Source organism: Eumetopias jubatus, unplaced genomic scaffold, assembly GCF_037043125.1.
Source record: "Eumetopias jubatus isolate StellerSeaLion01/CBP00866 unplaced genomic scaffold, mEumJub1_p1.0 scaffold_1, whole genome shotgun sequence".
Taxonomy (NCBI): Eukaryota; Metazoa; Chordata; class Mammalia; order Carnivora; family Otariidae; genus Eumetopias; species Eumetopias jubatus.
In genome coordinates, this window is record NW_028274807.1 from 162,299,799 (window position 1) to 162,327,665 (window position 27,867).

At 54.5% G+C, this 27,867-nt stretch overlaps 1 protein-coding gene across 1 annotated transcript; it reads left to right on the forward strand.

Annotated features, from left to right (window-relative positions):
• The first annotated feature begins 494 nt into the window (after positions 1–494).
• On the forward strand, positions 495–22,941 carry HDAC11 (histone deacetylase 11). The gene is made up of 10 exons (XM_028101729.1): positions 495–548; positions 1,526–1,674; positions 3,985–4,085; positions 15,444–15,560; positions 16,575–16,617; positions 18,352–18,428; positions 19,485–19,547; positions 20,597–20,693; positions 21,811–21,989; positions 22,145–22,941. Coding segments are annotated over exons 1-10 (1,044 nt in total). The 5' UTR covers positions 495–546; the 3' UTR covers positions 22,361–22,941.
• The last annotated feature ends 4,926 nt before the right edge of the window (positions 22,942–27,867 follow it).

A 27,867-nucleotide genomic window follows, 5' to 3' on the forward strand; every position in this document is an offset into this window, starting at 1 on the left:
TTCATTAGGTCACAGATTGCAGGGCCAGAGCACCCCCATCCCATTTTACTAGTGGAAACGGAGGCCCCCCCAGAGCGGGGACACTTGCTCAAGGTCACACAGCGCGTCTGCCGCAGAGTCTGCCGGGAACCCAAGCGTCCCCAAGTCCCAGCCTTGGGAGAGAGCAGGAGCGCAGGTCGACTGGGGGCGGGGCGATTCCGCAAGTTCCAAACCTCTGTGGCGCGCCTTCATAAAAACTCGCGCGGCCCTCCCCCTAGGGGGCGTGGCTTTCCGAGCCAGCGGATTCCACTGGGCATTTGTCTGCGGAAGGCGGGACTTCGTGCTTGATGGCCGTTGGAGGCGTGGCCTCCTAAGCGCGGGCGCGCTCACTGCGGGACTTCATCCTTCTGTGACGCAGGCGCGGGCGCGGGCGGGGCGGAGTCGAGACTGTCGGAGCTCCGCCCCCAGCGGAGGCGGCCGAGGCCGGGGGCGTGTCCTGGGCGGGGCCGTGCCCCGCCCCGCCCGGTCGCGGAGCAGTGGCCAGCGCAGGGAGGGCCCGGTCCCGGGATGTGAGTGAGGCAGGGGTGGGGGCGCGGGGTGGGGCGCCAGTCCAAGCCCCCGGGGTTCCCAGGGGTTCCCAGGGGTTCCCGTGGGCGGGAGCACTAGTGCGCGGGCTAGCCGGCGGGCTCGTCAGGTGCGTGCCCAGGTACCGCGGGCGAGGGGACGCTCAGGCCGAGTGAGCCCAGGCCGGCCCCGCGCCACTTCTCTGCGGTCCGAGGTGCGGACCACGGGGCTCCGACCTGGGCGAGGGCCGGCGACGTGCGCGGGTCTGACGTCTGTCTTATCCCGGGCTCCACCAGCTGTGCGGAGGCCCCTCACAGTGGCATCCGCTGGAGCCAGGTTTCTGGTCCCCATGCGGCGGCGGCTGCAGAGGTGTAATGGGGTGGGGAGGGGGCTCAGCTGCGCGGCAAGGCTGAGGTGATCTCCATCCGGGCCTGCGGGTTGGGCCACAGCCTGCGTGAACCCCGACCTGCTGTTTCTGGGAACCGTCACCCCCACCCCCAGCTCTCAGGGATAGGGCGCTTTCTGTGCTCAGCTGTTTGGACGCATTGTCTCAAGATAGCCACATATTTTACAGTTAAGGAAACATACAGCTGTTTAGCGTGATTGTTATAATGTGGAAGTGAGATGCTGAGGCCTTGCAGCCAGATGCACCTTGGTGAACATCCGGTGCTGCACAGATCTGCCGTGTGACCTTGGGCAGGCCTGGTTCCCTCTCCAAGCCTCTGTTGGGATGGTGGTGCCTACTTCCAGGGCTCCGGTGAGGTTTGGGTTGTATAGTGCAGGGAAAGAGCCAATGCTCAGTAAGGAGCTGTTTTGACGACTGTTGTTACTGATATTAAGTGGCCCTTTTCCTGCGGCCGAGGGAGCTAGTGGTACTGGGTCAGGGTGTGTGGTCAGTCCAAGTGGGGTGGTAGGGAGGAGGAGGCTGCTTTCCACACTGAGACTGCCCCTCCCTGTGTGTCTGTCCCTGTGCACACGGAAGGCCACACGCAACTCAGCTGTACCAGCATGTGCCGGAGACACGCTGGCCCATCGTGTATTCACCACGCTACAACATAACCTTCATGGGCCTGGAGAAACTGCACCCCTTTGACGCAGGAAAATGGGGCAAAGTGATCAGCTTCCTAAAAGGTATGGAAGGCCCTATGAGACCCTACATCTGTTTCTTCCAACCCACCTCCCCGACCCCAGCCCCCCGCCCCTGCCCGTGTCTTCCCTGACACAAGCCATGGTCTCCCACCTCCAGGCTCAGCCCTCAGACTGCCTTCCCCCATGCTGGCAAAGGGGCTTTGCAACACAGATTTCTGAGCATGCTATGTCCCTGTCTCAAACCTTCAGTGCTCCCCTTTGCTGTGGGCTTAAGTCCTGTCTCTGTCCGTGGAGGCCAGTAGAAGGGGAGCTGATTAAGGATGGACACAGGGAAGCTGAAGTTTACAGGAATCCAGTGTCCGTCCCCCATAAACTCGGAGAGTCCAAGAGGTAGAGAGCTTTTGCTCCAACCCTACTGATTACGGATGAAGGAAATTGGAGCCCAAAAGGGTTAGGGAATATGCTCAAAGTCACAACGCTACTGAGGGGCAGAGTGGGGTCTGGAACTCAGAGCTCTAGGCTCCCACCTTTCACAGCTGTTCCGCTGAGAACGGTGGTGCTCTGGAGTGTGGTTTCAACTTTGGCTTGTGATCCAGGGGTCTGGTTTAGGTGGGAAATTAAGGCATCACAGTAGGCTAGTGGGAGAATGTTCTCCCTTTCCCCTGCATTAGGGGTCCTTTAATTGACAGAAGTAGGGAATGTTACCTGGCATAGGATGAGGCATGGTGTATCTTTAAATCACACAATCCTGATCACTCCATGGAAGACATTTCACTATGGGGCTAGCCTGTCTTTAATACCGAAGCCCTTCTCCCCTTTTAACAAATCTAGAGCAAGCTGCAGGCTCTGCGCGTTGCAGAAAATACAGTCAAATTACAGATTAATAACAGTTTGTTTCTATCATATATGTTTTTTATTTTTGGTTAACTTCTATTTGTGGCAACCAATACTGATTTTCCATTTCCAATTGTGACCAGAATGAGTATTGAAAACTGTTAAGTAGAAGAGTCCAAGCGGGGTGCCAGGACGGTGAGAAACCCAGCGAGGTGGGTGGGACCCGCCTGCTGCTCGCCTTGCAGGTCTCTGGCCTTCTTGACTATGGTCCTTCATGCTCTGTTTCCAGCAGACCTGGCCCGAGTCACTCCCCCTGTTGCCCTTTCTTGGGATCCTGTGTTACCCAGCAGCTCAACATAGGGTTCCTTGTCTCCCTCATCTCTGAGCTGACAGTCCTCCTGAGTTCTCTCCTTTATCCTCTGAGGATGTGGGTGGAAAGGAGGCAGGGGCCACATGGTGAAGGGCCTTGGGTGCTGCCAAGAAAAGAGCTGGTCCTTTGCCTGAAGGCAGTGGGGAGCCATGGAATGTTATTAGGGGAAAAGGGGAGAGTAGAGAGTGCCTTCTATATGTCGAGCTATATGTGGGAAATGTATGGGACTAATTGGCTTCTATGGGTTACACATTAACAGTTTTCCTTAGATTCTGACCTTGTCCCGTTGATTTCCCTAGAACCCAGAGCATCATGGTCCTGTTCTCACTGTGCCCTGGAGCACTTCCTGCTCTTGGCTTCAGTGCCTTCTTTTGCAAAACAGAGCAAATCTTGTCTGGTGGATGTGAGGGCTGATAAAATACTGCAGTGTTTCCCAAACATCAATTATTTGCAAACCGCTCTTGGGACCTTGCCATACCACCTGCTCTGTTATTTACTTCATATATATATTTTTCAATCGACTTAGCCTCTGCTTTAAAAAAAACTTAAATAAACTTGTTTTAAAAAGAAATATTATATCATCTAAATGGGAAAAACCAGTTTCACTTGCCACAAATAGAAGGTCATGGTTAAAAAAATAAATGCAGGAAAACTGTAATTCACTTCAGGCTGCTTACTGTTGCCTGGCAGTCTGCGAGACTGCTGCTTTTTGTGTTAAAAAAGGGAGATGAGCAAGGGTTTAGGCAGGCCTTAAAGAGAGGCCACACCGCACTGAGCCTCCCATGACGTTGCCAAAAGGTGCAGGGAGAACCCAGAAGAGCTTTTCTCACTTGAGTCAACATTATTGATCCGTGTGCCACCTGCCTCTGAAAGCCGTCCAGTCACACCCGAGCTCACCTCTCGGCTGTCAGTGGTTTGGGAAACACAAGGATTGCTGCGTGCCCAATGTCTAATGCCCTTGGGCCCTGGGGCCTGGCATTGTCCACCCTGGCCCAGGAGGTGACCTGTTCTCAGAAGCCAGCGGTTGCCCACCTCCTCCTGGGGCAGGGCTAGCAGAGGCTAAGTCTGCAGCCTACTGGAGGAGTGGTCTGGAGCCGCGTCTGCCTTTGGGTCATCAGGGAAGCAGGGTGCCCACTTTGTGGTTTCAGAAGAGAAGCTTCTATCAGATGGCATGCTGGTGGAGGCGCGGGAGGCTTCGGATGAGGACCTGCTGGTGGTGCACACAAGACGCTATCTCAATGAGCTGAAGGTACAGGGCCTGGGGCCTGGGGGGCTGCTGACCAGGAGGGGTGGCCAGAGCAGGGGCAGCTCAGCCTGGGGAAATACAGCCTCAAGGGGCTCCATTCCTGCCCCTCATGCGGGTGGGGCAGGCATGAGAGTCTGTGGTCCCCAACAGAAGGAGACAGGTGTCATAAAAAGGCAGATACCAGGGATGGGCTAGGCTGCTCCGGGGGTAGTGAGCTCCCTGTCCCTGGGTGCATGGAAGCAGGGATGTCCATTTGGTGGGGTTTGAACCTTCCTAGGTGTTTTGGGCCTCTACCTTAGTGCCTTTCCATCTGTGTTCTTTATTTTTATTTTTTTTTAAAGATTTTATTTATTTATTTTACAGAGAGGAAGAGAGAGAGAGAGGTAGGCAGAGGGAGAGGGTGAAGCAGACTCCCCACTGAGCAGGGAGCCCGATGCAGGACTCGATTCCAGGACCCCGGGATCATGACCCGAGCCAAAGGCAGACACTTCACCGACTAAGCCACCCGGGTGCCCCTCAATCTGTGTTTATGAACAAGCCTCAGAGACCCTTGCTGACATGCTGGGTGAGGGGCCCCCAGGCCCTTGTCCTATCCAACCGAAGCTGTCCCATTTAGGTCTATTTTTATATTGGGCTGAAGTTTAAGATTCTGTATTAAGAACTTCTACTGCTAAAGACTTGTTGAAAACTGTTGGGCCAAAACTAGTTTGAAACTCCCCGGGGCCAAGCAAAGAGTATAAACAAGTTGTTAGACGGGGGTGGGGGGGGGTGGGGGGGTGGGGGGTGTATGGGGGCCAACTGGGGAGCTCCTGCCCCTTCCCAAGTCGGTGGCTTGCTACTTAGCTCCACCGTGGGCCCAGTGTGGCCAGGGGCCTGGCTTTCAAAGAGCAGTTTGAAATTCAGATTAGTAAGTGGCAGTCCCTGCTTTCTTAAAGTGGCAACTCATTTCAAGATTTTTCAATCCCACCTGCAGACCAAACCAGGCCTATAGGTCGCCTGCTTGTGACTTCTTTCTAGAAAGGCTCACAAAGCTCTCATCCATGCTTGAGGGTCCGAGGCCCCTCTGTGGCGTGCTCCCCTAGAGGGGAAGCTAGGCTGGGGGGGGGGTGGTTGCATCAGAACCTGGTGCTGCCAGCCCACCCTGGTGGGGGCACAGTCATGGATGCCACAGGTTCTCTGCCAACAGTGTGGGAGCCCAGACCCCCGACCCCCAGCTCTCTTATACTCAGCGCCATGGGGGATGCCAGAGGTCACCAAGCCCTCCCCCACCCACCCACTTGTATAGGTTGAAAAGCCTAGGCCCAGAAAGAGGCTGCACCTGCTCAAGGTCACCCAGGAAATCCAACAGCCCTCAGGGAGACCCCAGGCTGGGCATCCAGTCAGTCTTCCCGGTTCCTGGCCACAGCTGCTACCCGCCCTCCTCCCCGACTCTGGCCTGAGCTGTGAGAATTCTAGATGGAGGTGTGACAGTGTCAGCTCATGAAAGATTACCAGGAAGAGATTGAAACCTGGTTCCTGGGAGAGAGAGGTGTGCGAGGCCTTGGCAGGAAGCCCAGTCCTTGGCTGCCCTGGTTTCCTGGGGCCCAGACATGCGTGGTCACAGTCCACAGCCCAGGAGCTGGGCCAGGAAGACATGCCTGCCAGAGTCCAGAGGGTGAGGGTGGGGAGCAGGAACAGATGGCAATGGGGCAGGGCAGGGAGAGACCAGAATAGAGGGAGGCCAGGGTGGATTGCATGTGAATGTGCCAGGATAAGGCTGGGGGTAGGGGCGAATAGGCTCCAGGACCCCACCTATTTGAGGAGCCTTCAGGAGAACCATGCAGGGCTCACTCTGTGCTTGGCCTTGGGCCCCCAAAAGCCTAAAAGGCAGCTTACTGTGTGATAAATAATAATAATAATTAAAAAAAGTGTTAACAGGTAGAGACCCAAGTAGAAAATTGAGGTCAAGGGCAGGAGGAGAATTCAGATATGCCAACTGAGAGGATTAACCAAGATGCTATGATTGAGCTCATGTATTTGGCTTGGAGCTCCCTGGCAGCAAGAGCAAAAGGAGAAACATGACGATTTCCATAGCACCTACTAAGGTGAAGTACTCAGTCATTCAACACATCTGTATCAAATACTGACTGTGTACTGGGTACCAAATGAAAAATAAGCAAGTTTCCCTGCTCGCATGGATTTGCATTTTGTTGTGGAAGACTGAGAATAAAGAAGTAACCACACAAGAGCATTTCACAGAGCACCAAGGGCTATGAAGGAAAGAAAACAGAGGGTAGCTGAGTGAAGGATGGAGGGTGACTGGGTGGTCTGGGAGGGCCTCACAGAGGTGAGGTTTGAGCTGAGACAAAAGAATGAGGAGTAGGTGACGCTCTTGTGGAACTTTGAAGGAAGAATGTTCCAGAACCACATGCCAGGAGGGGGAGGGGACTTTGCCTCCTAAAGGGGAGAAGCGTGCTTGAGATGGCATGATGTGGTCAGGGAGGCTAGTGGCACTGGCCACACTCGGTCTTGTAAGCTGTGGGAGGAGTTTGGATTTTGTACATGGGAGAGTGTCATGGTATGAGGGGCCCTTGATGATCACGTGGCACCCATGCCCATTTCAGGCATTTTGGCATTTAAGGGCTGTGGCTCAGGAAGATCCCCCTTGTCTGCACTTATCCCCTGCTCTCTCCCGTCCCCATCTGCAATGTTCCTTTTCTTTTCTCTCTCTGTTGCGGGCACCTGGAACAGTGCCCTGGAGAGTCCCTGCAGGTTTCCTCGGCTGTTCTGTGTGTGCTGTGAGACGTCACCCTCTCCCCTGCCCCACCTCACTCTGTCCCCCACCCATGTTCCAGGGCTCATGCCTGGCCCTGATCCTGGGGCAGCCTTTGATGCTTAATCATTCAAGCATTGAAGGAGATGCAGTAGCCTGATGTTTGCCAGGTGATGTCTGTTCAGGGAAAGAAATTTTTATTGAGCACCTACTGTGTGTAAGGCCCAGAGCTGGCCCCACTGAGGGTGGTGGTTGGATTGGGCCAGTGCCAGGTTTGTGCCTTCTGCTAATCCCAGGGACAGTTTGCCTGGGGTGTGAGGTAGCGTGATGCCGGTCTGACATCCTGACCTTGTGCAGTGCCTGGGATACATTTATCCAGCAGGTATTTTTTTTTAATCCAGTAAGTATTTAATGAACACTGTGCTGTGTTCCAGGGAAGACAGGCTAGAACAAAAGAGATGGAGTCTCTCTCCTTAGGGAGCTGGTATTTAGGTCGGGGGAGTCAGCCAATAGACATGATAATCCAGTCAATGATATGCTGTGTTACGAGGCACTCGGTGCTGTGGAGGAAAGCGGGTGGTGGGGCCTGCGGTTTGAAATAGGGAGGTTAAGGAGGGGCTTACTGACGTGTGATCATGGACTGAGGCTAGTGAGGGAGTGAGCTATGTGGGCATGTGGAGGGGGGGGCATTCCAAGTAGAAGGATCAGCAAATGCAAAGGCCCTGGGGCCGGAGTATCTCCAGTGTATTCTGAAACAGTATTTGCCACTGGATTGGAGGAAATGGGGGTGGGGAGGAGACTGGCAAGAGATGGGGTCAGAAGACCATCAGGGGCCAGACCACACAAGGCCCTTTCTACCGCTGTGGCCTTGCTCTGAGGGAGGTGGGAGCCAAGGAACGTTTTAGGCAGAGGGAGATGATCTGATCTAGGTTTTAGCAGGGTTGCTTGGCAGCTGTAATGAGATGTGGCTGTCAAGACAAAAGCAGGGAGATCAGTGAGGAAGGAGGTTGCTACAGTAATCTGGTGAGAGGCCCTGGGCTCTCAGACTAGGCTAGAAGCAGCAGCTATGGATTTTGGTAGGATTTGCAGTTTGTTATGAAGTTGAAACAATAGAATTTTCTGTTGTTCACATTGGGTATGAGGCATGCAAGAGAAAGCGAAGCCAAGGACGCCTGAGCCTCAGAAAGTCTGAGCACCTCTTGGGCCTGGTCACTGACCTCACAGCACTCGGAGTCCCACTGGGGAGGGAGACAGACCTTTAGCGAGTGTGTGTGTGTGTGTGTGTGTGTGTGTGTGTGACAGAGAGAGAGAGAGAGAGAGAGAGAGAGAGAGAGAGAAGTCCCAGAGAATGTCTGGGGAAATGGCCCCCACACCCACCCCCTGCTGCCTCTGATTTTTCTCTCTCTTATTTCTTCTTCCCTGAGGGGACTCTTGTCTCCTTTTTTTCTTATTTATGGTAAAATTCAGATAGCATAACCAGTAACCATTTTAGAGTGTAAAATTCAGTGGCATTTAGTACATTTACAATGTGGCGCAAACATCACCTCTATTTAGTTCCAAAACATTTTCCTCACTCCAAAAGGAAACCCTGAACCCACGAAGCAGTTGCTCCCCATTCCGCCCTCTCCTCTGCCCCTGGTAACCAACCACCCGCCTGGGTTCTAACTCTATGGACTTGCCTTTTCTGGGTATCTCCTATGCATGGAGACATACAGTATGTGACCTTTGGCTTGTGGCTTCTTTCACCAAGCACAAGCGCAGAGTTTTCAAGAATCATCCATCCTGTGGCATGTACCTGCACTTTATTCCTTATTATGGCTGAATAATATTCCAGTGTGTGGATAGACAGCATTTTATTTATTCATTCATCAGTTAATGGGCATTTAAGTTGCTTCTGGCTTTTAGCTTTTGTGTGTAGTGTTGCTATGAACGTGCATATATGAATATTTGTCTGAGTACCTGTTTTCAGTTATTTTGCTTATATATCTAGGCTTGGAATTGCTGGTCATAGGGTAATTCTGGTTAACTTTTTGAGGAAACACTAAAATGATTCCCATAGCAACTGCACATTATATATCCCTAACAACTGTGCAAAAGTTCCAATTTCTCTACATTCTAACCTACACTTGTTGTTTTCTGGTTTGTTTTTGTTTTTGATCATGGCTAACTTAGTGGGTGTGAAATGGTATCTCATTGTGGTTGTAACTTGCATTTTCCCTAATGGTTAATAACACTGAACATCTTTCCATCTGCTTATTGGCCATCTTTATATCCTCTTTGATGAGGTATCTGCTCAAGTCACTGGCCCTTGTTAAAAATTTGGGTTGTTTATCTTTTTGTTGTGGAGTTTTAAGAGTTCTTCGTATGTTCTCAATATTATATGATTTGCAAATAATATCTTTTCCCATTCTGTAGATTGTATTTTCTTTCTCTTGATACTGTCCTTGGATGCACAAAATTTTTAAATTTTGCTAAACTTCAGTTTATCTATTTCATCTTTTGTTGCTTGTGCTTTTGGTGTCACATGTAAGACTCAATTGCCAAATCCAAGGTCATGAAGATTGACCCATATGTTTTCTTCTAAGAGTTTCAGTTTGGATTTAGGTCTTTGGTCCATTTTGAGTTAATTCTTGTATATGGTAGGAGGTAAGGGCTCAACTTCTGTCTTTTGCGTGTGGCTCTCCAGTTTTCCTAGCACCACTTGTTAAAGATACTGTACTTTCCCCACTGACTAGTCTTTGTAACCTTGTAGGAAATTGACTGACCATAGCTGTATGGCTTTATTTCTGGACTCTCTCCTACTCAGTTGATGCATATGTCTGTCCTATGTCATTGCCACATTGTTTTGATGACCGAAGATTTGTAGTAGCTTTTGAATTGGGAATTGCAAGTCCTCCAACTTTGTTCTTTTTCAAGTTTTTTTTTTTTTTTTTAGGTCCCTTGAGATTCCCTATGAATTGTAGGATCAGCTTCTCTATTTCTGCAAAAAAAGGCCATTGGGATTTTGATAGGGATTGTGTTGGGTCTGTAGATGAGTTTAGAGAGTATTGCCATCTTTATAATATGAGGTCTTGCCACTCGTGAACATGGGATATTTTTTCATTTATTTAGATCTTTAAGTTCTTTCAGCAGTGTTTTGTAGTTTTTAGGGTAGCTGCACCTCCTTAAATTTGAAGTTAAATTTATTCCCAAGTATTTTGTTATTTTTGATGTTATTGTAAATGGAATTACTTTTTTAAAAAAATATTTTATTTATTTATTTGAGAGGGAGATTGAGCACGAGCAGGGGGAAGGGCAGAGGGACAAGCAGACTCCCTGCTGAATGGGGAGCATGATGTGGGGCTTGATCCCAGGACCACAGATCATGACCTGAGCTGAAGTCAGATCCTTAACCAACTGACCCATCCAGGCACCCCTAAATGGAATTGCCTTTTAAATTTCCTTTTTGGATTATTTATTGCTAAGGTATTGAAATACAACTGATTTTTGTGTGTTGACCTTGTATCCTGCCACTTGGCTGAATTCACTTCTTCAGTTTAATAGGTGTGTGTGTGTGTCGTCTTTAGGATCTTCTGTAGCTAACATCATGTCATCGGTGAATAGAGATAGTTTTACTTCTTGCTTTCCAATTTTTCTTTCCTAATTGCTCTCGCTGGAACTTCTAGTGTGAGGTTGAATAGAAGTGGCAAAAACAGGCATCCCTGTCTTGTTCCTGATCTTAGGTGGAAGGTTTTCCATTTTTTAGTACTGTGTGTCTTGTTAGCTTTGAGATTGTGTGTGTGTGCATGTGTGTATGATAAATGCCCTCTACCAGGTTGAGGGAATTCTTTTCTCTTCCTAGTTTGTTGATTGACTTTTCATGAAAGGGGGTTGGATTTTGGCAAAGGCTTCTTCTTCAACAACTGAAATGGTCATGTGGGTTTTTTTCCCTCTTCTCCTTTTGCTTCCACTTTCACTGATGGAAAGTTCTGACCCAAGCCAAGCAGTTGGGGCTCCAAATGGGGTAGCAGCCATCTCTTCCCCTGAGAGCAATTCTTGGTTTGGATTTCTGAGGGTAGAGGGGGTCCACCTGAGGAAATAAGGCAGCTAGAGAATAGAGTCTTGCAGAGCTGAGAGTATGGGGTGGGAGTGAGTCCTAGAGGTGTTGCCAACCTCAGGTATGTCCTGCCATCTGTGGGGTCCCCAAAAGGCTGGCTGGGCATGGAGGCCCTGATACCTGGCCAGGCTCTGAGATGGGGAAGCTCGCAGGCCATGCCTTTTGGTGGGCAATGGGCATTAGGCTGGGACAAACCTCCCTTGTTCGTGTCATTCATTCATTCATTCGTTCATTCATTCATTCATCACTGCGGGGGTCAAGTTCTCTAGAGCAGTGGTTCTGAAACTTGCTTAAGCATTGGAATCCACTGGAGGGCTTGTCATAACATGGATCACTGGGCCCACTCCCAGAGTTTCTGATTCAGGTCTGGGGAGGAGCCTGAGAATCTACATTTTTTTTTAGGATTTTATTTATTTATTTTAGAGAGAGAAAGTGTGTGCAAGCGTGGGGAGAGGCAGAGGGAGAGAGAGAATCTCAAGCCGACTCCCCACTGAGCATGGTCTGACATGGGGCTTGATCTCATGACCCTGAGATCATGGGCCGAGCTGAAATCTAGAGTCAAACACTTAACCGACTGAGCCACCCAGGCGCTCTGAGAATCTACATTCCTGACAAGTTCTTAAGTGCTGGTGCTGCTGGTTTAGGAACTGCACTGGGAGAAGCACCCCCTAGAGGCCGAACCCGCTGGGGATGGGGGTGCAAGGGATTCCTGGAGGGCAAGCTTTGTGGTGAAACCTGTAAGAGAGGGTAGGATGAAGAGAGGGTGGGGGAAGAAGCTGGGCACTCATGAGGGTTCCGCAGGAGCATGGCCTTGCCTGACCCCAGGAGGGGCCCTGCCCTTGTGCTGTCTCAGGAGCAGAGGGCTGGGCTGTTCTAGCCCCTTATGGGCCAGTCACTGTTTGGGGCTCTCCTGGGTGGTACAGGTGAGGTGGCCTCCTCTGGAGACCGTGCAGGTAGGGATCTGGGAGAGGATGGACAGCATGTGCTGTGAGCACCTACCGTGTGCCAGGCATCGCTCTCAGCATTGTCTGTATGGCAGGGATGAGCGTGTGCCTACCCTCCTAGCTCTGGCATCCTTCTGGAAGTGACCGATAACAACGGAGGCATACTGTAACGTCAGATAGAGACAGGTGCTGTGCAGAAAGATGAGGCAAGGCTGGGGGTCAGAGGGGGGACCCAGGTGGGGGTACTTCAGATGTGAAGGTGAGGACAGGCCTGGTGGATGGGTCTAAGTCCTCATTTTAGGTCTGGTGGGGAAGACCTCCCGTTTCATGGATGAGGAGACAGGAGGGAAGTAAGGGGCCGTGCCCAAATTCACCCAGCCGTGGCAGAGCCCTCAGTTGGACCAGTTTGACTCTGAGGAGGATTGCTGAGCCCTGTCCCCACCCTACTGGCATCTAGCCCGTCCCTCAATGCCCTTGCCTGGGACCAGACTCTCTGAGGGCCTGAGCTGCCGGCAGATCTGGGTGCTCTCATCTCAGCCTGCTGGGCTGCACGTCCCGGATAAAGTATCTGCCCTCCCTCTGTAGCCCTTCCCCACCCGCCCCATCCTCCAGGGCCCAGCCACCAGCCTGCCCCGCCCCCTTGTTTGTTTTTCACCCTGGTCGCTGGTGGTTTTTCTAGAGCAGCACTGTGCAGTAGAACTTTCTGATGTGCCAGAAATGTTCTAGAAGGGCTCTGTCCCGTAGCCACTAGCTACATGCGGCTTTTAAGCACTTGAACTCTGGCTGGCGAGACTGAAAAACAGAATTCTAATTTTTTATTGAAGTATGGTGGATTTTTTTTAATTGAATTAACAAAATTCTCATTAAACATTTTTAAAATTAATTTAAACGTATACCCAAGTAGCCACATGTGGCTGGTGGCCATTGGACTGAATGGCATGAGCCTAGATCCTCAGGAGGTGGCACAGCTGCCCTGCACAGAAATCACTGCCGGGCCGGGAGAAGTCTAGTACCATCTCTCTAGACCGGAAGTGGAGACACATTGGCGGACATTACACCTTCTCCCAGGGGAACTGATCCCCTTGGCCAAATCCCGGACGTGCTTTTGGTGACTTTATGCCTGGCCCATGTAAAATTCACCCTCTGGCCTACGAGGTTCCTGGTGTGTCCCAGATGACTGCCACTCTTCGAAGGTCCGTACGGGTTCTGTAAAAAGTCAAGCCAGCCGATGGAGGTTTGTGGCCAGAAAGTTTGGGAAACTGGGTGAAGCAAAGTTAAACAGGATTCTTCACTGCACAGTTTAGAGCTTTTAACATGCCAGAGTATGTTGTGAATTTCCAAGGGGTGGACAATAGAAGCAATGTTTCCCAAACTTGCTCGACGTGGAACCCTTTCGGGATGGGAGTGCTGAGCTGGACAGGGGCTGTGGAACGTAGTTTAAAAAATGCCCTTCTCATGGTTTCGTGTCTCTAGCGGACCCTTCAGGAGGCCAGGGTAAGGTTTCGTTTTCTTTCCATCCTTATTCCCTGCTAGCTTGCTGAGGGAGAGAGAGGGAGGCAGGAACTTAACATGTCCCCTCAGTGGCCCATTTGTTTTTATAATGTTTATTCATAGAAAACAGTGGCCCCTTGCCTCCCATGTGTCAGGCCTGTGCCGGGCGGTGGGATTGGCACGCTCAGCAGGCAGAGCCGGCCACCTTCCGCTCTCTGCGTCTGCCCCCTCCCACCCCCCCACATGCACACACATGCACATACACATACACACGTACATGGAGGGGTCTTGGAGCTTTCCAACCTTCCTGGTCTCAGCCCTGGCACCACACCCTGTCCCAGGCCCTGAGGTGCCTCCGTGTTGCAGCCAGAGGCTTGGGGCTTCAGGAAGGCTGGCTGGGCAGCTCTCTTTTCAGACCGCAAGTGGTCTGGGTTCCGTGCGCCACGTTCACCAGCTCCTTCACTTGAGCGAGGCAGCAGAGCGAGCTTCCCTGGCCTTCAACTGTCCTCAGCCTTGGTGGCCTGGGAGGGGTGCCCACACAGTTGGTCAGTGCAGTTCAAGGCAGCCTGGGTGCCTAGCACACCTGGACCCTGACAAAACATCTTCCCTGTTGGCTGGGGTGGCTGCAGTGGCCCCTATGGTGGTTGACATGTGTCCTTTCCTGCCCTGACCTCGAGGGGCACCCTCTGGCTAAGGGGCCTGCCAGGACCTTCCCAGGCATGTGCCCTTTCTGTCTCACCCCACCCTTGGCCTCTCCTTTTCCCTCTCTGCTGACTCCTCCCCGTCACTGAACACGCTCAGGCATCTCCTGCCCTAAACCTCCTCTCCTGGTGGGAGAACCCAGTGGCCATGCTCCCCATTCTCAGCACCTCTCTTTGCTTATTCTTTCCTGAAACTTCTCTGCCTGGCTTCCTGAGCACCATACCCCTGCCCACCCCCCAACCTGTCCCAGGACAGCCCTCGATTGTCCGAGGGGACTATACTTCTGGGCCGGCCTGGCCCTTCAGGTTTGGAGTCTTGGGGTTCCAACCTTGCATCCTTGACCCCTCTGTCTGCCCATCCCCCTTCTGCTATCTGCTAACTGTTCCCCTCTCCAGGACCCTCATTGTCTCTCACTTCCTGGGGCAGCTGCTGCTTCTATTCAAGTTCCCCTAATTGGTCCTCCTGCTGCAGCCAGAACGGCTTGGGGAAAGCACCATCTGATGGCTCCCCGCTGCTCTGACGAGGCTGTCGGAGAACATTCTCTGGCAGCCCAGGCCCTACTCAACAGGCACAGCCCTGTCACAGCCGCACCCAACCCCTTGGGAGCCTGGGCTCCCTTTCCGTCTGCCAAGCTGTTGTCTTTTCACCTTTACCCTGACATCTGGGCAACTCCTGTTCACCTTCAGTCTCAGCTTCAAGGTCACTGCTTCCAGAAAGCCTCTCTGTTCCCACCTAGACACAGATCATGTTGTCCTTTGAAGGCTTTCTCGCATATAAGCGCCCGCCTCCCCGCTCATAGGGAAGGCTGTGTCCTGATCTTGGTGCAAGTGCCTTTTGGGTACCCTTAGACCCTCCTGCCTCAGTCGCTGAGCTGAGGGCCTGATACCCCTTTTGAAGGTACGTCTGATTCCCAGTGCAGGAAGAGGTCATGCTGGGCCAGGGGAGCAGGAGACCTGGACTTCCTGTCCTGGCTCTGCCAGTGACTCACTGTGTGACCTTGGAAAGAAAGATCTTCCCAGGTCAGGGCCTCAGTGTCCCCCATTTAGTGCAGTGGGTGGGCTGGGCCCGTGCTGGGTCTGCTGCTGGTCGCCGGTAGTCCCCTGCAGCTCTTGTTCTGGGCACAAGAGGGCAGCCAAGGGCTTTGGAGCCCTGAGGAATGTGGGGCAACAGCTTTAAGGACACTGCTCTTTACTGACCCCAATGCTGGGGGGACGGGGGAGGGGGGCTCTCATTTCTGACCAAAGGAACTGCACTAGGCTGGAAGCTCACCCAGGGCACCTTGAAACTGGCATTACAAGGAATATGTTTTCCCAACTGCCGCCTCCGAGCTCTGGGCACGGCAGTGGGCGGCCAATGGCCTGCATCTCTTTCCACAGTGGTCCTTTGCTGTTGCGACCATCACAGAGATCCCCCCTGTCATCTTCCTCCCCAACTTCCTTGTGCAGAGGAAGGTGCTGAAGCCCCTCCGGACCCAGACGGGAGGAACCATCATGGTAGGTGGGGAGGCAGGCGGAAGCAACTGCTGGGCTCCGGACCCCCGCGCCTCTGGGCTTTTGCTCACCCTGGGCTCTCCATCTGGAATATACTCCTCCCACTTCGTAGTTGAACAAAATCCTGAATATTCCTCAAGGCACAGCAACAACAACTCTTTCTCCCGAAGGCTTTCCCACGTGCTCCAGGACATTGAATTCCTTGTTCCTCCCCCGCACTGACCGCCCATTAGAGTTACCGTATTTGCTGGTATATAAGATATAGCCCCATTCCCCAGAGAGTATATCCTCCAACAGTGGCTTCAGTGTACTCGATTCAAGAGGGAAAACCGAACCCCCATGACTTCAGTGGTGGGCGATGCTCCCCTCACCCTGCATATGGGTGGGGCAGTAAAGAACACTTGCAGCAAAATTAGGTTTCATATCCCATATGTAGTTGTCTTTAGAAGTAGTCACAGGCTGCAGTTAATTGGAGGTAGAGGAATATTGCCGTTTTAAATGTAGGATGAGCTAATCCAGAGCTGGATCAAGACCAATTGATCCCAATAGTTTTCTTTTTAGCTCTGCAAATTTGTACCTTGTTTTGTTTGTTTGTTTATTGGAATATGACTGCCCACCCCCAAACAATGATTTCCTACAGGATTTTGCTATGCAGTCTGCCATATTTCCATGGGCAAAAAATTGTCTTATTTTCCCTTTGAAAGCCCCATTAAGATCATTGTCAGCTCACCTGTGATCATAACTACTTAGCTTTGATTTCTTCCAGTTTCTTGGCAAAATTGCAAAGGGGCTTATGCGCCCCACATCTCATATGCCAGCCAATCTGGTACTTGCTTCCAAGACCCAGTCTGAGTTTGCTGGAGGATGGGTGCCTCCTGAACCCTACCTCATAGGTCAGCCCTACCTCAGAGCTGGCTGGACATAGCATAGTGTTTATGGAATGAATGAGTGAAGCTATGAATGAGTGAGGGAGGGAATCGGTTGCCTGTGCCTCTCACCCTGTGCTTATCTCCAAAGGCAGGGAAGCTGGCCATGGAGCGAGGCTGGGCCATCAATGTGGGTGAGTGCCCTGGCCAGCCTGGCCTGCTGGGTCCTGGGGGCTGGGAGGGCCAGGAGGAACCTGAGGGCAACCTGAAGAGTTGAGAGGCTCTGGTGCCTTATTAAGTGGGATGGGGGAGGGTATGCGGCCATCTGGTGTCTGGGAGGGACCAACCTGTGCCTCCATCTGGGGTGGGATCCTTATCTAAAGGAGTTCCCCAGTTGGCTCTCCAGCTCTGCCTTTGCATACTTCCAGTGACAAGGAGCTCACTCCCTCTGCAAAAGCCTTCACAATCCCCTGGGCAGCCCCGGGTGGGGCTAAAACCTGTAGCATTTCAGAGTCTTTCCTGAAAAACTCCATCAGCCTCCTGGGGCCCAGGACGGTCTACAGGGGCTTGGTCACGTGATGGGCAGACAGGTCCGGGGTCAATACCACGGCCTTCTCAGGGGACTGAGGGCCAGCACTCTGCAGTCCCCTGGACTCTCCCGCAAGATTGGCTCATGGGAGTGCTGCACACATCTTCCTGTCTCGTCCTCATCTGTCCCTCACTGAGGCGCAGCACTTCACAGTTAGCAAAGCGCTTATGGTCTGGCCTCTCATTTGAGCTGGGCGTTGTTGTTGTCGGTCCCATTGTATGGATGAAGAAATAGGTGGGGGGAGAGGCCTGGTGGCTTGCTCAGAGACCCAGAGCAGAGAACCCCTACGTTTGGCTGTGAGCTCGGCAAGGCTAGGGGCTGGGGCTCTTCCATCTCGGTATCGCCAGGTAGCCAGCATTAGGTCTGGCATAACCATGATGTTATGAGACACTGCTAAATGGATGACTGAAGGAGACATGCCCTGTGTGTCTACAGCAGGGTCCTCACAAAGACCCAGGGAGGCCCTTCCCACCTGGAAGATGTTATGATCTGGTAGAGGTTAAGAGCCCAGGTCCTGATCCAGCCTGGGTTTGAAATCGTGGTTCTGCATGGCAGTCAGCTGTGTGATCCCAGGCAAGGTGCTGGTTTTCTGTGTGCCTCAGTTTCTTCATCTGTAAAATGGAGGTGATGATAACAGTGTCCCCATCTGGGGCTGTAGGGAGGTTTCAGTGAGCTCTGTGCCCAGTTAGGAGTTCATGATTGGCCATTATCTCATTGTTAAGATCCATCGACAGCCTCTTGGCATGAAAAGAGGCAAGTCCTTTGTAGCCCTGGGCCCTGGATTCGACCTGCTGGGTGGGGCCCTGAAACTCAGGTCCTTGTAGGGGTTGCAGGGCAGTGGGCTCTCAGAGTGGGGGAGAGGTGGGAGCCAGACCCTGGTGTCCAGGGCCTCCCATTGCCACGGGTGGCCATGACCCGCAGAAGGTGCCCTTCCTGACCATCCCTTTCTACCACCTGCAGAATGTGGGTGGTCCCTAGCATAAACGGGTCCCCCACAGCCCCACCACCCCTTCCTGGCATGGGAAGTCACATGGAGGCAGGCCTGGGCCTTACAGAGGCAAGGAACAACTTTTTGCCTTGGGAAAGATGAGCTCCTGGCCCCTGGGGGTTGTGATGGGCACTGGGGGCTGACTTGTCAGGACAGCCTGAGAGGTTTCTTGCTCTGGACAGGGATGGCTGTGATGGCAAAGCTGTCTCCTGGCTCGGGGATGGCGACGTGCTCAGGTGCTCGGTTCACTTTGCCAACGTGGAGTTCCAGGAGCCTGTGCCTGGGAGCTGAGCAGGCACAGGGTGTGGGCAGGATGGGGGGGGTGACCACACCGCGTCTGCCCTTCCACAGGTGGCGGCTTCCACCACTGCTCCAGTGACCGGGGCGGCGGCTTCTGCGCCTATGCGGACATCACGCTGGCCATCAAGGTGCGCCGCGACGCACGTGGGTCCTCGCTCGAGGAGCCCTCCTTGGAACGCCCCACCAGCCCCAGTTGGGTGTTCTCCTCTACATTACAGAAAAGGGAACTGCGTCCCAGGAGGGGAGGAAGCTGGCAGGTTGCCCAGCCAGGCTGGGACTCCAACCCAGACCTGACACTTGCTCTTCTGCATTGTCTATGCTGCAGGGAGACAGTGTGGCCTCAACAATGGTGGGGACTGGAGAGGGGCAGCCCATTTGTCCACAATATAGGGAGCGCATCACTCTACCGGAGTGAGGAGCAGATGGGCATAATGATGGGGATGGCTGGTTCCGGCAGGCCCAGCCCTGCGCCAGCCTCCAGTTGCCCTCCTTACCTCATTTACTCCTCCCCTGTACAGAGGAGGAGACCCCAGCCTAGAGAGGTGAGGGGCAGGGCGGGCACTGGCCTACACCTCTGCTGGGTTGCTGAGTTCCCTTTAAGCACCCTGTGCCTGGCCTGGTTCTGGGCATCAGGAATGGGCTGGCGTGGTCCCTGTTCTCACAGAGCACACAGACTAAATGGGGGGAGTGGGGCAAGCAGGTCAGCAGACCCCAGCCATTCAGAGAGGGGGACACACAGGACACCTTCCAAGAGGGTGGGGGAGGGGAAGGAAGGCTTCCCAGGGAAGGAGACATGAGAACTTGGCCTTGTAGGATAAGGCAGAGAATGCAGGATGAAGTTCCAGGCACAGCCTTGAGGGGAGGTTCCCTCTCTCAACCCCTATATGTTCCCCTAGGAGTCCTGGGATGTCTCTGAGGGCTAGCCCGACTACCCTGCTCCTGACCTCTAGCCTGCCAGGGTACAGCACATGCTGCCTCCTCCAAGGAGCCTTCCCTGACCGTGCACACATGCTTCTCTCGAGCTGCACGGGCTTCTCCTGGGTGTGGGACTTCTTTGCCCTGCGGCCTGATTGCCCACAAGTGTGTCCAGCCTCCCACCTGACCCCTCACCAACTAGGAGTGCCCCAGGGGCTATGTCCTCTGGCCTGTGTGGGTCCTCACTGCCCCCTCCCCTCCCCTGGCAGTTTCTGTTTGAGCGAGTGGAAGGCATCTCCAGAGCCACCATTGTTGATCTCGATGCCCATCAGGTGAGTACCCTGTGGGGGCTGCGGTCTCATGGCCCTGCCTCCCCAGGCCCCCATCAGCTCTGTCACACGGCCCCCCACTGTGGAGCTCCCTTCCCCCTGCGGACATTGCCAAGCACCAGGCTGGGCCTCTGCCACCCCCACCCTGATCTGCTTCTCTCCTCACAGCCCATTTTCTGCGCCTTGGGCTGGAAGTGGAGGGTCTGTCTTTGTCCCTCTGCCCCGCTCAGGCCATCCTGGGCACTGGGTCCTCCTCATTGCTTCTGTCAAACCCAAGGGTGCTTCCTCCCTTCTGACTGCCCAACACACCAGGCTGAAGACGCTTACTAAAGCCCAGGCTGGCCATGCCACTCTCATGTTCTAAAGCCTGCTGCGGCTCCCCAGTGCTTCCTAGTCAGGTTGGGGTGCCACCCCCTGCAGATAGCTGAGGACTACTGTGGACCTGCCCGTCAGACAAATGCTCGCACGCAGGATTTCAGGGTTGCGGGGGCCAGAGGCCGCTACTTAAGAACTCACTGCCTGGGGGTGAAGCAGCAGAATGCAGGGCTTCCTCCTCAGGACTCCAAATATAGGGCTGGCTCCTCTGGTCAGACAGGGCAGGACATGAAATGGGCTCTCGAGGACCCCTCCCACACCCCTGCTGTTGTGCCTTTGTGCTGGTGGGTGCCTTGCTTGGGGGGGGGGGTGTCCTGTGACACTGAACTCTGGTACCAAGTCACACCTGCCCCGCCCTTTCCAGTTTACCTTTCCCATTCCCGACCCCCGCTGATCCTGCCACAGGCCAGAGAGGGTGGCAGGGCTGGAATTCCTTTCTCAGTCCGTGGAGAAGACACGCAGAGGGCTGGGGCTCGCTCAAGGTCACACCAGAAGACCATGGGGCTGGGATTTGAGGTTGAATTCCAGCCCTGCCACTTAACAGCCAAGAGACTCTCTGCCTCCAAGGGCCAACTGAGCTGCCCACGCACTCATGGGCCATTTCCTGGGGTGTGTGCGGGGGTCCTGTCCTTGCTGAGGGCACCTGTGTGCAAGCAGCTTTCATGTCCTCCCCACAGGGCAATGGGCATGAACGGGACTTCATGGGTGACAAGCGCGTGTACATCATGGACGTCTACAACCGCCACATCTACCCCGGGGACCGCTTCGCCAAGCGTAAGCTGCCCCCTCTCCCTCAGCCTTAAGTGCACTCGTGCTTGGATGGAGCTCTCTCTCCTGAGTGTTCCCTACATGCCGTGCTCTGCAGGAGTCCCTTCAGTCATCCTCAGCATCCCTGGGAGGTGGGGATTGCTCCCCTTTTACAGACACGCAAACTGAGACTTAACTCACTTGACCTGTCCGAGATCACATAAACCTGCCCAATAAACAACACGTGTGGGGCCTTGCATTGGGGAAGTCACCAGAAGAAGAAAAATAGAACCCCTCCTGCGTATGCATTTATCTGGTAGAAAACAGGGAAGGACAAACAAGAAACGAGAGGAAAAACGGGATAAAGAGAAATACAAAATAAGAGGGCAGAAACCAAGTCGGGCGTAATGGTTGTGAAAACAAATGCAAGTGGCTTAAACTTACCAGTCAAAGGGCAAAAACTCCCAGACGCGTTTTTTTTTTTTTTTTTTTTAAGATTTTATTTATTTATTTGACAGAGAGAGACACAGCGAGAGCAGGAACACGAGCAGGGGGAGCGGGAGAGGGAGAAGCAGGCTTCCCGCTGAGCAGGGAGCCCGTCGTGGGGCTCGATCCCAGGACCCCGGGATCATGACCTGAGCCGAAGGCAGACGCTTAACAACTGAGCCACGCAGGCGCCCAAAAACTCCCAGATGAATTTTGAAAACACAGCACCCTGGCCACTTTGCAAATAGGGGACACTTATGCCAGTGGATCTACTGAGGGTAACTCAGCCCCAGGTGTGGCCCAGGGGCCCGGTTTCTGAATGGGGAGCAGAAGGTGCTGGATTTGGGCCTGAGGGTGCAGCAAGGGTGTCCACATTTCCAGGTGGAGGCTCAAGGAGGCAATGAGATCAGATGTCACCCACATGGGTCTCAAAACCCTTAGGGCACAGTGTTTTAGCTGCAGGCCCTTCTCTCCCTTGGTCCCCCTTGCAGTTCTTGGTGCTCTTTAGCTTCATTTTGGGTGGGATGAGGCAGAGCGATGCTGGCATCAGACTGTTTCCAGTCCTGCCTGGGGCACCGACAGGGACCCAGGCAACCTTGACCTTCCTGAGCCTATTTCCCTTCTTTGCACATCGGGGCTCTTCCTGTCTCCCGCTCAGAGGCCATCAGGCGGAAGGTGGAGCTGGAGTGGGGCACGGAGGACGATGAGTACCTGGATAAAGTGGAGCGGAACCTCCAGAAGGCCCTCCGGGAGCACCCACCCGACGTGGTGGTGTACAACGCAGGCACTGACATCCTGGAAGGGGACCGCCTTGGGGGGCTGTCCATCAGCCCACAGGTACGTCCGGACCCTGGGGGGCTGTGGGGTCCGCCCTGGGGACCCGCGGCAGCGGGCAAGGCAGGCGGCACAGGTGCTTTCCCTGGTGTGGGGGAGGGGCCGGCCGGGACTTCCCGAAGCCACAAGGACCCCGGCCTTCCCCCATCGCTCCACAGGGCATCGTGAAGCGGGACGAACTGGTGTTTCGGGTGGTCCGTGGCCGCCAGGTGCCCATCCTCATGGTGACCTCGGGCGGGTACCAGAAACGCACGGCCCGCATCATTGCCGACTCCATCCTTAATTTGTACAGCCTCGGGCTCATCGGGTCCGAGTGCCCCAGCGTCTCGGCACAGAACTCGGACACACCTCTGCTGCCGCCTGAGGTGCCCTGACCACGCCGCTGCCCTTCTGCTCTTCTGCGCGGCCCCCTGCCTGCCTCGGCCCCGCCCGCCCCTCACTGCTTCTCCTTTTCTAACCACGGGGGCGGCGGAGGGCGCAGCTGCCAGGAGGCGCTGAGGGGCAGGGGCCTGTCCCTGACTGGGCCGGCCTTAGGGGCAGCCCCTCCGCTCTCCCCATTGGGTGTCACGGGGTCTCCAGGCCCCTCTGTGGGTAGGGGCGGAAGGCAGGGCCTGAGTCCCAGAAGACCTCATGTGGGGTCACCGTCTGACCAGACCCTGCAGAGGCAGGCAGTTTCGCAAGGAGGGAGGATGGCAGGTGCGCCTTTGGGGGCACAAGTCATGGGATTTGTCCCACCCTCCCCTCCTGACGTCAGGGAGGGCCTGAAGCGCCATGGGTGCCCGTGTGGGTGGGGCTGAGAGCTGGGTGCTGCAGGTAAGCCGCTGCGGGGGTGGGCTCTGGATTCCCAGCCGGCAGGCAGGAGCCCTGGTCCTAGATGTGAGGGGCGGCAGGGAAGGGGTACGAGTGAGTTTGCCCATCTGGTATTCCCCTTCAATAAAGCAAGGGCTGGGCCTGCTTTCCTGAGGCTCCTCGGTGGCCATAAGGGGAGGGGAAGGCCTGAGGAGCCCCCAGTCCATGCTTCAGCCATGTTCTTGCCTGTTATGGAGGGTAGTCGGTTTTGGGGGAAGAACGCTTGGCTCAGTGATGGGCCTCAGCACTGGAGGCTTGAGGGGGCCGTCCACCCCAGTGGGGAGGGGACAGAGGAAGGTGAGGCCCAAAAGGGGACCTTGGGGATGGGGGCAGGTGGCCGAGCTGGGACCTGAGGCCCCAAGTAAGGACCGAGGTGCTGGTGGCCAGGCTGGAGTTCCTGGAGGGAGGGCAGAGGTAGGTTGTATGGGTAGGATCTAGGGCAGGGCCTTGAGTTGGGGGGGCTGTAGCCTCCACTGGCCTCACCCAAAGTGCCCAGGCCCTGATTGTGCTTGGAGTCCAAGGTCCCAAGTGGGCCCTGACCTCTGGTCTTTGGAATGCCCCAGACCCTGACCTTGACCTCAGCTCTAATTTGAAGGGGACTTCCAGGGCCCCCCAGGAGGGTGGGTGGGGGGGGATCATCCACCCCTCATTCCCTGGGTGTGTTCTTAGACAGCGATCACAGGTGGGGGGGGTGAGGGGGGAAAGTGGGCCAGCTGAGGCATCCCCGTCCCCAATCAACCCCACCTGGAGGACTCATGTTCATTACCATATGGGGGTACTCTCACATTCTCCCACATTCTCCCTTGGTGCTCCCTCTGCTGGGGGATGGGAGGAAGCGTTTCAGAATCATGAACTTTCAAAAAGACTGACCTCCTGGACTAGACCTCGAGGCACTAACCACACCCTTGGACTCCCTCACCTGCCCCCCCGCCCTTGCTGTTGGTTTCTCTGCACCTGACTGAAGGTACCTAACATCCCCTCATTTCCACCTGGGGCCTGCGACCTCTGGGGGCAGGCAGTGGGCTCGCTTCATCACTGTTGAGCTTCTATTTGTAGAGAACCATAAAGGCTCTTCTTGATTGGACTGGCTGCTGTGTATTCTTGAGATGAAGCATCCTTACCTCCTAAGGATTAAAGGAAGTAAAGATTTAAAATTCACATAGCACGAGGCCTGACCTCAAGAGCTGCCCAATAAATGCTAGTATTTCATTTTGTTCTCAGAGTCCAATGAAGTAGGTCATTGTTCCCATTTTACAGATGAGACTACTGAGACTCAACAAGGCATTTGCCCCAGGCCACGCATGTGGTAGAGCCAGGTTTGAACCTAGCTCCTGCCAGATACCTAAGTATATGTTCTCAGATGCCTCAGATTTGGCAGGAGTGAAGGAATGAGGTGGGGGTTGTTGCTCCCCGGACATAGGCGGGTCCAGGGTCTGGGAATGTGTGGGGAGGGGATGCAGGCAAGGCTGGGCTGTGATGGCGGCTCTGCCCAGGGTGGGAGGCAGCTGGTGGGCCCCAGCAGGGCAGCATGTGGGGTGTGGGGGGGTCTTCCAGCCCTGGGCTGTGGTTGGAGCATGTGGATGGAGCACGGGGCTGGGCTGGGCTGGGGCAGGGGGGTCCAGGCAGGTGGAGAGCAGAGCCTGTCCTCAGCCTGGTAGGGTGACCAGGGCACCCCCAGTGTTAGTGGCACAGCCTGGGTGGGAAGCAGGGTGGCCCCCAAGTGTTCGTGCCAGGGACAAGGACGGCAGGTGTTAGCGGGACTCCCCAGCAGATTGGAAGGAGACTTTTAGGACCCTCCCTGGCTCCTCAGCCAAATGCTTGGGGTTTAAGTCCAGGACCTCCTCCAGGGAGGCCCACTCTTGAGTTGGTTTTATTTTGCTCGGCCAATACTGGCAGGGGACACCCTGCTCTGGGCTCAGGGCCAACATGGGGAGGCTCAGTGCCCTACCCTGGGAGTGATACTGTCCTGGGGTTTTTTCTGAGGCTGCAGGGTACAGCGATTAACGCTTGGGCTCCCATCCCTCACCAGCCTGGCTTTGAGTCACTTCCACCCCTTGCTAGCCCGGTGACTTGTCCTCAGCTCGTGTATCTGCAAAATGGGGTGATAGTACCTACCTCTCAGGGTCGTCATGAGGATTGAACAAGTTTGTAAGTTGCTTAAAGCAGGGTCCAGCATGGAGTCGTTGATCTTAAAAAGAACTCCGTTATTTTACCAGCCAAAAAAATGGGTTTATTTAGGAATGGCAGACAATTGCAACATGGGACAAACAGGCTGTGGCAAAAACCATAAGCTGGTCCTTTATAAAGGAGAAGAACATTATTTTATGGAGAAGGGGAGGAAATCGGGAGGGGTTGTTCTGAAGGAAAGCCCAGTTGGAGAAAAGCAAGAGTTGAGGGCGCTGATGGTTTCCCACAGACTGAGTTGCTGGGGTAGTCAGTCTCTTGTAGGAGATGGAGTGTGCATTTTATCCTATTGGGAGCTATAAATGACGATTCTTTCCTGTGGAGGGTTCTTCTGTTGGGGTCTGAATGACAGGGCTTCCTGTAATTGACGGCCCGTGGTGTGATGTGAGGGCTCCCCCTGCTGGCCTCCTGGTGCCATGCTGGTGAGGTTTTCCTTTATTAATTTTCAGAGTAAGCACTCAGTACATGTTACCCATCATCATGATCACTTTTAAAAATGAGCAGACAGAGACTCAGAGAAGCGAAGATCACACAGTCAGGCAATGGAAAAGCCAGGGAATGGACGCAAGTCCATCTAACCGCAAAACCAGTGCCCTTTCCCCATAACCAGACCTATGTGCAAAGGGTTGGAATGAGATGATCTTGGGGAGCATTGTGTCCTGCAGGCCACCAGGACCTCTCAGCCCCTCCCTCACACCCTGGCCAGCAATCCTGGGAGAGGCAGATGTCAGCACCCCAGTGTCCAGTTGAGAGCGGGAACCTGGAAGGGAAAAGCAGCCTCCTTGGTCCGTGGAGAGTGGTGGCAGGGCCAGGGAGCGGGCAGAGTGGCAGAAAGTGGGTAAGCGGCCATCTGCTCGAGCTGGGGCCTGGAAAGACGAACAGCATCTACGTCCTACCCTTGAGATGCTCTTCAGCTGGAGGACGCACATGGGGCTTTCTGCAGCTTGAATTGTGCAAGCACAAAGTGAAGTTTTAAAAATAAAACCAAGCAGGCAGCTGAGAAGTGCTTTATGAATTGGCGTGTGCGTAGTCAGAGCCGAGGGTCCCTGGGACAAGCTGTCCCACCCCGCTCATTGTGCAGATAGCACACGGAGGCCCAGCCTCGTGCCACTGCAGCTGGATGGGGCGCGCTGGGGTGGAGGAGAGGGAAGGCTGTCCTTCGCCGAGGGCCTGTTCAGATCCTGGCTCAGTGCGGGCAGTCACCACCATTGCTTTGTCTGCAGGAAACATGAGGCCCACGGAGGGCTGTAAAGGAGCCTGACATCCCCAGTGAGCAAAGGAACCAGAGCCCAGACTCCTGGCTTCCTCCTGTCAGTCTTCTTATAGGGCGTGGCGGGAGGGAGGGACGGAGGGGCCATGTTGAGCGCCGATAGAAAGTGCTTTCAGGAAGAGGGCACGGGGACGCCCTCCCACCACAAGCCCCACAGCCTCCGTGCCCCTCTCCTTCCTCTCCCATCCTCACAGTGGCCTCCCTGGGCAGGGACTTTGAACCTCATGTACAGTCTAGGACACCAAAGCCCAGAGAGGCACACAGCACTTGTCCAAGGCCACACCTGGCCAAGTGGCAGAGGATGGGCTCTGCCACCTCCCAGGTGTTTTTCTCTGCACTCCCTTGTCACTGTTAGCGTTAAGACACTGTTGACAGGACAAGTAGGAGCCATGAGCTCTGCCGAGGGGGTCTCGAGAGAAAGGACGCAGGCTGTGGAATCGGTAGCCTTGGGCTCGAATCTGCCTCTGCAACTGGCCTGCAGAGTGACCTGGGGCCGATGGCATCCCTTCTCTGAGGCTCACTTCTCCCTCTCCACAAGGACTGTGTGAGATTATGGAAGTGGGGCTGGCATAGAGTCTCCGGGGCATTCGAGGACAGAATTAGGATCCAGAGAGTGAGTGTGGGAGGGACCCTCCTGAGTCACCGTCCAAGCCCCTGTTGCACGGACAGGAAACTGGAGACCTGGAGACGCGGGGGCCTTGCTCCATGCCGGAGCTGGGCCCCTGGGAGGCAGTGTAACACGGTGGCTAGAGCTGGGATTAGCTTCCCAGCCGGGCCACTCCCTGGCCTGGCCGTGCGGGCTTTCCTTAGACAAATCACTGCCCCGAGCCTGAGTCTTTTCCCTCACAAGCTGTGTTGGCATAGGCAAGTGCTCAATTAATATTAGCTAATAATACTATTCGGTGGGAATGAGGCAGCATGGTCTCACCGCCAGACCTTTCCAAAGGCCGTCATAATGGCGGCCAACACGGCGCAGTGCTTCCGGGTTCACGGCTTAGTTCTAGCACCTGGCCGGCCGGCATGTACTACACCGCTCCATCCTCGCACAACTGTGTTTGCAGATGAAGAACGGGGGTGCAGGGAGGGTCTGTCTCCCAGCTGGGGTGTGCTCCCCGGCTCACCCCAGAGCCTGACGCTGAGCCACTTCATGTGCTCCACCTTTGGGTGCCCCGTGGGGGCGTGACCTCCCCCTTCTGGAAGGTGGGGGAGTGGAGGGTTTGCACAACAGGGGGCCTTCTGGCTAGGCTGTTTCTGGGACTTCACACCCCTTTTCCAACTCTGAGTGTGCCGCGGCCTTGGAGCTCTGGGGAAGGTGTCACACACAAGGGGGGAGGGGTTCCTGCTGGGGCAAAGGCCCACTCCCTTCTGGGACCCGGGAGCCAGTGCGCGCAGCCTGCTGGTCGTCTCGGTAACCGATACCCAGGCGGCCAGACAAAGTTATGGTGTGTGGCTGGGAGGCTATTTTGTCTAATATGCAAAAAGGCCTTTGGAAATTCCTGGAGCCCATCTGGTCCTAGTTACACCACAATATTGCTGTCTCTTCAACTCACAGACAAGGGAACACTTTTATTTCTCCTG

Coding starts and splice junctions, on each gene's coding strand:
- HDAC11 (XM_028101729.1), top strand. Junction 15,561..16,574: donor AGACGGGAGGAACCATCATG/GTAGGTGGGGAG, acceptor TTATCTCCAAAG/GCAGGGAAGCTGGCCATGGA. Junction 19,548..20,596: donor TTGATCTCGATGCCCATCAG/GTGAGTACCCTG, acceptor TCCTCCCCACAG/GGCAATGGGCATGAACGGGA.